Source organism: Macrobrachium rosenbergii, chromosome 4 (assembly GCF_040412425.1).
Source record: "Macrobrachium rosenbergii isolate ZJJX-2024 chromosome 4, ASM4041242v1, whole genome shotgun sequence".
Classification (NCBI taxonomy): Eukaryota; Metazoa; Arthropoda; class Malacostraca; order Decapoda; family Palaemonidae; genus Macrobrachium; species Macrobrachium rosenbergii.
Genome location: NC_089744.1, coordinates 1,926,526 through 1,938,902, shown reverse-complemented (window position 1 = coordinate 1,938,902; position 12,377 = coordinate 1,926,526). Strand labels below are relative to the sequence as shown.

The 12,377-nt window shown below is 40.4% G+C and overlaps 1 protein-coding gene across 6 annotated transcripts in view; it reads left to right on the top strand.

Annotated features, from left to right (window-relative positions):
• Pbp49 (proximal sequence element A Pbp49) overlaps positions 1-12,377 on the top strand; it is a 65,691-nt gene that overhangs the window by 24,709 nt on the left and 28,605 nt on the right. For all 6 annotated transcript variants that reach the window (XR_010850379.1, XR_010850382.1, XR_010850389.1 and 3 more), the window contains 3 exons: positions 1,029-1,180; positions 2,074-2,210; positions 10,118-10,274. Coding sequence is in view for 2 of the 6 variants with exons in the window: in XM_067088053.1 (XP_066944154.1) it covers positions 1,029-1,180; positions 2,074-2,210; positions 10,118-10,274 (446 nt within the window). In the remaining 4 variants the exon portion in view is untranslated. The remainder of the gene's footprint in view (positions 1-1,028; positions 1,181-2,073; positions 2,211-10,117; positions 10,275-12,377) is intronic.

Genomic DNA, 12,377 nt, shown 5'->3' with positions numbered 1-12,377 from the left:
TGTTACGAGAGAGAGAGTGAGGAAAAGGAGTTTGCAGTTTTTTACAAAGTATATTTATACAATATATTTTGTTACAAATAATTAGGAAATTAGGTGGATAATTGTCTTTTGCATAAAATTTTCAGTTCAAAGTGTGATGGTAGTTATTTATAAACATCTGGAGTGTTTGTGGTAATGCTGTATTGACAAGGTAGGGGGAGTAAAGGTGCATAGTTGCCACATTTTATACCCTTCGAGTTTTATTTGACCTCATCTGACAGGGACTTGACTCTATTAATCTGGATACTCGAGAAGTTACTCTACAGTATATATTTTGTTCTTTGTGTATGTTGGGGCTCCATGAAATTAGCCTGAATGTAAGAGAGATTATATAACTTACATATGTACCGAATTTGAGCGTAGACTTACTCGAAATTTATTACAGTGATGAATGTGAACCAGGATGAAGTTTTGTCCTTGTACAGTAGGTGTAGTAAGCTTGTCTGTGCATAATTGATGATGATGTCATCTACAGTGCTTACTGTAATACAGTACAATACTTATAATATTTTTTAATATTTATTTATATACTGTATATACTGTATTCATTACTATATTGCATGGGCTATGCAAAAGCTATGTAGCAACAGTCATGGTGCACATTCTTTATTTTATCTAAATTAAGAGGACCCTTAGGGTACTTGCATAGTGTGACTACTGACAGACAAAAGACTGGTGAGCCACAGAACATTTGTGACATGAATATACTGTACTGTAGTCATGTATATTATTATTGGGTTTGTATATAGAAACTTTTGTGTTATCAAGATATACAAATTGTTGACATTATTATGCAACTTGAAAAGATTACAACCCAACTCACTGGCAGATCTTATGACATTTCTTTTGTTGTGTATATTAATGCCTAAACAGTTATTCAAAAGAATGTATTAAGTTAATAGTTAATCTATTTTAGGGTTTATTGACGGTTTGACAGAAAGTTTGTGCAATGTATAAGTTATTTGACTGTTGTTCTTTAATGGTATCAGGTGCCTTCGAAGATGGTATTGTTCCAGCTGGCGGAGAAGAAGTGTTACAGACATTACAGGAACAAGCTGCTGAATTAAGTAAGCGTGAGCATATCAGAGATTATGCTCGTCTTCGATACAGACTGTTAAAATACTTCTCAACAATTAGAATGGTAAACATTGGTTTATTTAATTCATATTTTATATAGCCTTTTTGTTACCACAAACCTTTCCCAGACACCCTTTTCTAAAGGAAGAAGAGCATCAGTCTGATAGCTAAGCAGTCAGTGCATGTCTGATACTTGAGCAGTGCACATGCACCGTAAGGCCCAGTATGACCTGGCAAACAATCCAGCTTATTCTGCTCTTGCAATTCTTTGACCTGACTAGCATTATCTAGTGTTTACTGTCAGCACACTTTTATTTTGGTAAGTAGTACTGAAAAATATAAAGCAGACAGATTTCCTTCACAGGAGACTAAATTTTCTTCATGATCACAAAATAAGTAGGCAAGTGCCCAATTTTTTGCAGATTTAAGCTGCACAGGCTTGTGTCTTGTGCACTTTTTGCCTTATCTCTACCTGTTCACTCTACTACTTTTCTAACTGTTTCTCATCCCTTCCTATCTCATGTCTTAATTTTCTTAAATCTTTACAACTTCAGTAATTTTATAGATGCTAGGCACCACATCTCTAGCGAGTTCATTTAAATATGATCTTCCGACTGCACTCTGACCCAGAATTGTAGTGTTCTATAGTCTCACATTATCAAAATCTATTTTAATTGTCAGTACCTTTGCCTCTGCTACATAAGGTGGTGCAGGCCTGTTGCATGCATTATAATTTTTTTTCAGAACATTAATTTTACTAGTTAACTTGTTTAATTAAGAAAGAATTAGGGATCTGTGCACCACAGGGGCATCTCTTATCCTTTTGAAGAGAAGACTTTCATTGTGGTAGAAAAATCTACCACAATGAAACTTTGAGTGTTGAGTGAATAGACTCTTGTAAGGTTAGTTATTCTTGTGGAAAAATTGCCCTTGAAAAAAATACCTTTGTTTCTACAGATAACAGATGAACACAATCACCCAGAGCCAACACGTAAAGGTCAGGATTATGCAGTGGAATCTTTGCGGGACATAATTCTAAATGTTCGAGTACAGAGGCCATATCATAAAAAAACACACATGAAAAAGGCATGCAAGTATGTGTTATATTTGTTGTTTTTTATGTCAGAGAAAATGACTGCATAATTCTTAGTTGGAAGTAGAAAATGCTACTAATAATTCTGATGAAGAAAAATTCATACAACTATTTTAATTATATCAGTGGTTATACCTAACCATATAAATTTAGCTCTGAGTATGGGGTTTAAAATTTTAAATTTTATAGCTCATAAGTGTAATACTGTATTCATATATGAGGGTATTAATTAGTTAGTTAACAACTGGAGATTGCAGATGTATGAATATTTTGAAACTATTCAATTAGTCGTTTCAACTCAGTTTCCTGGACTTGATGTGTTATATTCATTTCTGTTCTTTGAACTCCAATTTCACTTGATGGCTTAATACAAATACCAGTAAAGCCATTACAGTAAACCCCCCCCCGCATTTGTGTTCCCACGATTTGCGGACTCGCCAATTCGCGGATTTCTGTATGGAAGATATGTACAAATTATTCGCAGAAAATTCGCTATGTGTGGTATTTTTCACTGAGAAATATTCACCAATTACTGTATTTTCATATCATTTTCATGACTAAATGCACTTTATTGTGATAAAACTATTAAAATAATTTGGTATAAGCATTTTAAAATTTTTTTTTGTGTTTGAGCCATCAAAATAGTCAGCTCTAAGTGTTTTTAGAGGGGTTTTAAGTATTCACAGATTTTAGCTATTCGGGGGCAGGTGTGGTATGCATCCCCTGTGAGTAAGGGCGGTTTACTGTATACTTAGTAAGCCAAAGCCATTTTAAACTGCAAACAGCATAGCGTTACATCTCTTTGCTAAGGCGTAAGGAACTGTCCCTTTAAGTAAATCAGCAATTTTACTTGGATCCTGAAGTCTATATTTAACATGATTGAACATGGTTTTTGAAAAGTGAGAAGATGAATCAAGTGACTTGATGTCTGTGAGACTTAAAAATTTGTGAAATTGTTTTCCTCAAGGTTACTGAGAACATAATAAGTGGAATTCACTTCATCATGAAGACTAAGAACATTGGCTTCAGTCAAAAATAACATTAATGTCATGTGTGATTTGTATTTTCTCTTTGTAAGAACAAATTTTTGAAGTGAACCTTATCTCTCCATTATAATAGCTTTTACTTCTGTTCCAGCAGAAGTTTAACAGATTGAAACAAAAAACAAGAACACTCGTTTTTCTATGAATGTCTTTCTTCTGTCCATCTAATTCCCCAACCTTCCCACCAGGGGACTAATAGGTGCAAACACCTGTAGCCAGCAGTCTACTTCTGTCGCTGGTTTCGGTAGGAGTTCAGCAGATGCACTCGGTTTTTCTTTTGGTTTGTTCTTTTATTTTTTTAATATTCATTTGGCATGATCTTGTAAGGTAAGAGTTGCCGTAATAGGCAATATTTCCTGTTTTATTACCCTCAGGATATGTTGTAGAAACAACTATAAAGGATAATACTAGTAAGACTTCACCTCGATTACTTTACTCTTCTTCCCTGAGCAGATTTTTCCCATGCAATCTAACTAGCTACGGATCTACCTAACTCTAGAAAAGATCTGCGCTTTAATCACTTACTTCTATTGACTCCTAACTGTACTTGAAGGTGCTTACGGTTATTATGTGCTACCTCTTATGATCGTGATGTTTTAGACCTAGCCCAATGGTACATTCTGTGGTATCTCCTATCCTAACCTATCAGAACATGGCCATAGCCAACGTAAAGGACAGTGAACCAGCTGAGTTACAAGGTTTTGCACTACAATTGGTAATTACTATTCGGCACATGAGGTATTAGGCCATGCGTGTCATGAGCTTAGTGGCTCTCTTCACAATAGTTTAGAATGGCTGATTTCAATTACAATGTACTTACATGGTTACTGTGGCTCGATGGAAGGTGTAAGTGACAAGGTTACTGCTATGATGTACTCAGTCTGGTGTAGGCTATAGTATGATAGAGATCACGCTGGCTACCTCCTCTGGGCAAGGAGCCAGGATCACTCCAAGATGGGAAGGCACTGTGCTGAGAGGGCACTAATGCCAGGATGAGCTCATGGCTCTGCAACTACTGGGCTCTCTTCTGCCCCTTCTTCTTCTTCTTCTTTGGGTTCCTCCAAGGCCTATCTGTGTCAGACCTAGGAGGTAATGAGGGCACTGACTCTGGGGAAAGGCCAGAAGGGCTAGCGGGCATGAAATGGGGTAACCTCAGAAGCTACAGGAGGCCCCTACTCCAGCTGCTGCGACAACCAGAGCGAGAGCAATCTCAACCTCTGTGTCCAAGGAGGCCAGTTCCTGGTCTCCAGGAGAAGGTGTAACAGTTTGGTCCACCAGGTGTTCATCCTCTGGGGACAGGTTTGGTGAGGAAGAAGTGTCGGGTGCCGGAGGCTCACCGGTTGCCATGATTAGTGCCGTGAGGGATCCTGGATCTCCCGGAGGAGGATCCGCCTCATGATCTGGACCAGGCAGAGGGTCCTCCTTAATTTGTAGCCTAACGTCTGAGCCGGACGGAGCGTGGCACATGCCTGACAAGGGGTCCGGAGGTGCAGTACCTCGCGGATGGCTTGAATTTGGCTGAGACAGAGATTCCTGCCCCAGCTGGAGATCAGAGTCTCTCAGAAAGTCTTGCACGGGAGTATCCGCTGGGCGTTGCTTATTTGGGCAGCCCTCTCAATTAGTGGAGTGGCCTGTCTGCTTGCCCGTCCTACAGCGGTACTGCTCCTTCTGAATGTCTCTTCGGGGAGAGGGATGACCTCTTTGTTGGCTGTCCTTTCCTGGATGGTGAGGACTAGGCCGAGAACTGTTTGGTGTGTGCCCCTTCCGCTGACCACTTCGGTGGGCGGAAGGTGGTTTTTCTTCTTGGGGTTCTCTTACAGTCTGGGTGTCCGTGGAGGAGGTAGCGTGGCTGCGAAGTGGCATTGGGGAAGGGCTTCCCCAGAGAAGGTCCAGACCAAACAGGAAATCCACACCAGGTCAAATTCCACCCACCATGCCAAGGTGGTGGGGTAGTGTGCCCCAAGGTGTTGTGACCTGGAGCTTGACTGTGGGAACGGTTGTGGTGTGGCCCTCTATCCATTTCATCTCCCACCAGGTTTGCTCATCAACCATGGCACTGGCTGGGCCCTGGAGATCAGGCTAACATCTGGAGATCAGGCTAACATCTGAAGGGTCACGAGCAGGCTAGAGATCAGGCTAACATCTGTCACAGTGTCTACTGTGACCAGAAGGTTCACGAGCAGGCTAGAGTCCTTAAGGGAGGTCACCGAGATGAACTGGGTCTACAGTCTCTCTGGCAAAAGTATCTTCTGCAGCCCACCCACGAAGAATGAGGTGCTAATGAGGTTGACGAACTTGGTGGTGGGGACATGATGTGGACAGGCCGGATGCCCAGCACTGCAGTGGCTGGCAGCTCCACAGGATTGGCATGGGCCCTTAGTAGGGGCTCGGTGACCTGCGGTGACTGTTGGTGGAGAGGGTTGAGTGGATGTAGAGGGAGAGGAGTTCTGGCTGTTAGTAGGAGGCTGCTTATTAGTGCCTAGCTTGTAGCAGTACTCAGCTTCAGTGTGCCCCAACCTCTTACAGTGGGTGCAAGTAGGCTTGCTAGGCAGTCCATTCTCCGGGCAAGTCGAGCCTGAGAGGTACCCGGGTGGCACTATGCGATGCTGAGATGTGCTGTGGGACTGGTTGAAGGTTTCCCATGAATCAGCCATACAGCAGGCTTCCATAAGGGTGGTGGGTTGCTCATCATTTAGATATACAGCAAGGGGCCCTGGCATGCATTGGTAGAGATCCTCCAGCATGGTCCGATTGGAGAGGTCCTCAAACGTAGTGCAAGACAAGGAGTTGAACCAGCGTGTACCAGACTGGGTCTTGTGACAGGCCCATTCAGTCCAGGACCAGCCGACTTCCTTGGCAAGACCTCAGAACCACTGTCTCCATTTCTCCGGGGTTGTTTCATAGGCCTTTGTGATGACTCTACGCACTTCAACCATGCTGCCTCTCTGACTCTTCTCCTGTGAGCAAAGAGCTGCCTTAGCTTTTCCCTCCATGTGCTTGGCAAGCACTCAGGCTCTCTCTGTCTCAGTGGTGCTATAGTTATCAAAGAGTACCTCTATTTCCTCCAACCATGCTTCTGGCTTGTCCTCAGTCCACTTGGGGATGAGGGAGTTAATACTCGAGATCAGAGCATTTGGTGCAGCAAGTGTGGGGTTGGAGGCTTGGTGTATAGCCATAGCTTCGGCATTTTCCCTTTTAGCCCTTTCCAGCTCGAACTCCTTTTCCTTGAGAGCTTGAGAGCTTTCCTTGAGTGCTAGTTCATGCTGTCTTCTCAATTCTTCTCTTTCATCTTGTCCAATCCCATGAGACCTGCCCCCTTCCCCAGCTCCATGAAGGTTCTATGATTATCTGTCACCATGGTTCTGGTAGGTAAGGATGTCTACACGGGTTGACTGGACGTACTTGGGCAGTGAGGCAGTGTCTCTCAGATTTAGGTTGACACTTCAGTGGTGTGGCACCTTTTCAATAAGGTGGCACTGTGGTTGAGTGTGCTGTGTAAAGGTCACATTGGTGGCACTCAGTATCTCTATGTAATGGTGTAACTTAGCACCAAAAGGACTTTTTCTTCTGCTTTCCTTGTTCCTGTTTTTTTTTATCTTTGGTGACACTATGGTGCCAGTGCGTTCCTAGGAACAACACTTGACTTGAGTTCAACTAATTTGTAGTCGAGGAAAATGCCCTCTACCCCAGCAGAGTTTAACTAATAAGTAGGAGAGAAAGGGAAGGTAAAAAGGAAGAGATAGGTAAGCTACAGTATTCAGTTTATGACAGTGCTTCAGGTTAGTGGCACTGTGGAAAAAGAAAAATAAATTGTAGTTGCTTTTGGGGCTCTCCTGAGTGACTAGTTCCTAGTACCCGCTGTGCTACTTCCTTTTCAGGCAGAGGGAGGAAGACTACGTTTTATGCTGAGGTCTGGATAAAAGTCCTCACTCATGACCGACAGTTTCTAACGGTAATTAATCTTAACTTGTCCTCGTCTATTTGTGGGACAGAGGTGTCTTTGTTTATTTGTTTTTATTTTAATGAATTATTCCTGTGTCGGCCCATTCTTTCGAGGAAGGCGGTGCACGTACACTTCGGATTTTAGGTTGAATGCTTACTTGAATTGATGATGAGAGAGAGAGAGAAATATTCAGCCAGCAAAGTTCGTGCTGCCTGAGAAAATCAGTAAAATTATTGTAACTGCACACTGGCAGGTTTCTTATTTGGAGATATGTCCTCTTGGGCTGTTTTAGGGGATTGTCTTAGCAATCTTAACTTTCCCTGACCCCTGAGTCGTACGTCTTACACTGCTAAGTATGGTTAAAATGATAAGTTCTTTTCTTTTGATGTAATTCTCTATGTCAGTGTATTTGAATAGGAACTTTTCTTGTTATATATTTCCTAAATAAGTACTGTAATTCCCTTACTAAATTATTTCTTGCTTTTATATATTGTACTGGATCCTGGACCTATTTCCCTATCTATAGAAGTCTGTTTCCTTCTAAGAGTTTGCGAGTATGATTACTACACAAGGCAAAGTAGTTCCTGAAGTGGCATATGAGGCAGAGGATGCTACTGGACTCGTGTTGTCACGCGGGTAAACAGTATCACACAAACAACCACAACAACGAGGGTTTTTAAGATGGTGGACGGGAGAGCGGTTAACCTGTTTCCAAAATGTCGGATGAATCCCGTTATAGCATGGCAAAATTCAAAACACACGGCTAGAAGCAGACTTGCGGAGGGACACACGACCTCCCGAGGTGCAGCATTTATTTACAATGAAAAGCACACAAAGCACCCGAATTCCTCTCACAAAACCAACGAAGCCGATGTAGGAATACAGGTTTTAATTAAATACACCAACAATGCAGGTGATTGTACGTTATGGTGATGGAACGAATTTACTATGAGCTACTTTTTTTTTCTTTCTTTCTTGCGCGGAATTAAATGCTTCACACATCCGCCACGCTTACTGAGGGTCTGTTCAAGGCAAAAGGAATGGATCTGTGACATCCTGACGGGACGGAATTTACGTTATTTGAAAATGCAAATTATGACATTAACACTGTAGCTGTTCATTTGCAACGTTAATGGCAAGGGAATTTGATATGATTTCCTCAATATGGAAACTTATTAACTCCGTCATGCTCAGTCGGTGGCCTCTCTGTGCGACGAACGGTTACTATTTTGGAAATTCTATGTACTTGGTAAATTTGTCCGCTCTATCCTACGAGAGACTTTAGGCACATGTCCTCCCAGTACTGTCATGCAATAGCTGACCCATTCAAAGATCAATATCATGCATTAATCCTTGGCCGAGGAAATAGCAAAATATTAAATCCTTACTCGGTAACTTACACGACCTTGAGTGGAATGCAGAGCTTGGTCTCTGAATGCAGCAAAAGTGTTTTCTTTGAAATTTTGTAAATTGTAAATTATAGCTGCTCTCAATGCACACTTCCCTACCTACACTAATTTCTTAATTATAAAAATGGTATTCTTACTACTATTATACCTTGACCTGTCTCCTTGTTTGGAAGAATTAGCTGGTAATTAATATGATCTGACTTTTCTCTTTGAAATTAATATGTAGTTAATTTGATTCCAAATTCTTTTTCTCAGCAAATTAATTAGAGATTGTGGCTAAGGTCACCACTCCTACATGGGTCCTTCAGCTGATGAGGTTTTTATTAATTACTGTAATTTATGTATCCCTGTTCTATCTAAGACCCACGTAATCCTGTCAATTAAAGCTAAAAGTTACCCCAAGAGACAGGCAATTACTTAATTGGATTAGGTCGCTAGTCGGAACTATGTATTGAATAATTTGATTATTTCTGGAATAAATGAATTACATGAAACCCATTTATTGCCCACCTAGTCCCAACAAAGAAAGAATGCACTGTTACAGTGAGGGAATTTACATGAGCCAATTAGTCCTCTTCGGACACAGGAAGATTTTCCTACTTCAGATCAAACGCAACAGGTGATCATTCTTGTAGCTCACTCGTAAGCAATTTGAGTATTTTAAAAAGCTAGTTGCCATATTAGATAAAGAGGAATTGGAAGTCCTAGTACTGCATATCAAATATGAAATCCCTTTCTGTGTCCTAATTTTCAATTTGAAAAATTTATTTAAATTTCACTGTATTATGAATTTCTAAGAATAAACCTAATTTATGTGAGTCCTTATTAGTACTCTAGGCAGTCCCTGGTTTTTGATGGTCTTGACCTTTACCATTCTGATCTTACAAAGCTGTTCAAAAATATTCATAAAAAATCTGGTTCTGACATAACACCAAAAACCCGACGTTACTGTGGTTCCGACATAAACCTGAAACCCAACGTTATGCAGCTGATTACTTATTGTTCTGACTTATGCCAAATTTTGACCTAAAACAAGCCATAGGAACGGACCTCTGTCATAACTCGTGGACTGCCTGTATTAGAAATTTCAAGAACTCTAAAATTTATGGAATGGATAAAGAGTGATCTCAACTTCATCACAATAAGGATGGTGATGAGTGTGTCTTTTTCTGCCATCCTTATAATTTATAGTTAAACATTTTGAGTTGTAAAAAGTTAAGTACAAGTTCACAATAGAGTATTAGGACTATAATTGGCAGTCATAGGGATTCCTACTTTATTTGTTATATATCGTACAAAACTCATGTTATTTTTATTTGTACATTGCTTTTCACACTATTTACGAAGTTAATTTTTTTTAATGCTGCATATTTAAAATCTTGCGATTCTTGAATGCAGATGGATATAAGTCTAACAGCTGCAGTTCTGGGAAATTGTGTCAGAGGAATGGTTAGGTAATTTGATGTGTGTTATAGTAATACGCCCATGAGAATGATTTTTGCTCTGTTTTCAGCCGATTTCCAACACACAGCCAAGAACTACTACTGTTGGGATCCCAAAAACTGACAGAGCTCAGGGATGCTCTGATTTGCATCAATGATTTGGGAGTTAATCAAGATCTCTCTGATGATCCACAGCTATTTCGCCTCTCCTACTTGCCCAATAATTCAGTAAGGATTTAAACATTTTTATTATATGAAAGTTTTTTTTTTCCCTTTACCTATGCATTTTGTAGACCATTCATCTTATTTTTTCTAAACTAATCCTGTCAAAGCCTATTTGGACTCTTAACAAAGTCTGGATAACAGATGTATTACCATCTTGGTCATAGCTAATAAAACCTTTTGCTTTCACCATCTATTCCTAGGTATATAACATCTATAGAATGGCTATCTGAAATATAGGAAGCATACAAGAAGGTCTGAAAATAACTACAGACTACAGTATTCTTTACTTCAGACCTAGGCAAATACTGTTCTCTATACTTGAAAAGACGACTGAACCAGATTTGCAGACTTGTTTGGTTGGACAAAAGATTTATTCTGAAATGAGGCATGAAAATTAAACTAGTTAAGTTCAAAGTAGGACTTTTGATTAGGAACAGAACAACGAAGTGGGCGAAAATAAAAAATTAAAAGCTCTGTTATTTGAGGTCTGAAAGAAAATGATAGAGAGATGGAGGTGGCTTGGACATGCACTGATAGTGTCAGCTGGGCTCCTTGTGAGTGACAGAAGAATTGCAAGACCCATGCCTTGGCCAATGGCCTGGTTAAATTGCTTAATAATGAAAACTGATGGGACGTTTGAGAAGGGAGGCTGGAGAGAAGTGGAAATTTGTGGATGATAAAACTCAAGAAGGACATGATTGATAGAATTTGGCAGAGGCTCTTTGCTTCACATGGTGTTGGAGGCAGTGTTGATGATAAGTTTCAGATAGAGAAACAAAAGTGGGAATTTCAAGTACAGCCCAAAGTGCGCTGCACAGTGCACAATTTAAACAAGGTGAGTAAAAGTAATTAAATAGTTTTATTCAACTACATTAAAATTATAGAATAGAAATCACTGGAAGATAAGAAACTGAGCTTATCATTTGAAAATACTGTAAATACAAGTGAGATATTGCATGCAAGAACTGGCAGTTGGACAATGTTTTGATTTCTGGATTTTAAGTTCATTGGAAAATGCACCTTATACTTTTATTTGGTATTTACACTTTACCTATTCTGACATTCGAAACTGGTTTGAAATCTTATCAAAGATCTATAACTTATGGTGATCAACCAAGAAACACAAAAAAATGGAAAAAAAGAGTAGGATTATGAACTGGCATAGGGATGTATTAAAGCATATGCTTCCAAGTGTCCTTGATTTGGAAGAATATGTTGGAAGCTTTTAATAGGAGCTGGTCACAAGCAGATTCGCCAAGGGAGAGCCCTAATGCTGCCAAGGAGCTCTGCATACATATGGCTGCACCACAATTCTGAGATGTGGCTTTCCCTGACCACTTTATATTCCAAAACAAACATTGGAACAGTTTCTTTACTTCTTTGATACCTCTGCTTGGGTGAAAATTGTTATTGCCTAATGACATAGGTTTTCCAACCTTGTGCACTGTAGGTGAAGAGTCAGTGAGATGAAGCTCCCACAAGTGGTGGCATGGTAATGGGAGCAGGAGTTAGTGGCACTGAATCTGAAGGAAGAGGTTTGTAAGGAACAGTAGGTTATCCTTCAGGTAGGGTTAACAGTGGTCTGTCCACAAAGCAGGTGGTGAAACTTTGGGTGAGGAATGCTTGGAGGACCACAGCATTCTAATTAAGGATATAGTGGCAGACCATGACTGATCATATGTGACTCCCTGCTTAGGTGAAAAACTGTCATCAAATGAGACCCAAGGATGTGGAGTCTGCAGATTTTTCCATCTCACTGAAGGGAGCTGCTGTATTGTAAGAGGTGACTCGAAGAGCTGCAGTTGGAGGCAGTAAGGGCAGAGGCTCCAAGGTGTTAAGTAGAGAAGGACATGAAGATGCAAAAACATTGGAAGGGATGTACCTCCCAAGAGTGGCAGAAAAAGCAGGGAGACATTGATACAAGAAGAATAGTCTCCAGCCTTCTTATTCAGTTTCTTTTTAGAATGTTGGCATCAACGTATCACTGAGGGTGGAGGTATGGCAGTGGAATTATCTAAAGAGATGTGCTCCTTGACTGATGGTACTGAAAATGGATAAATGGAGACAGACTCGGATGTGAAAAATTCTGAGGAGGCATCAACTGAA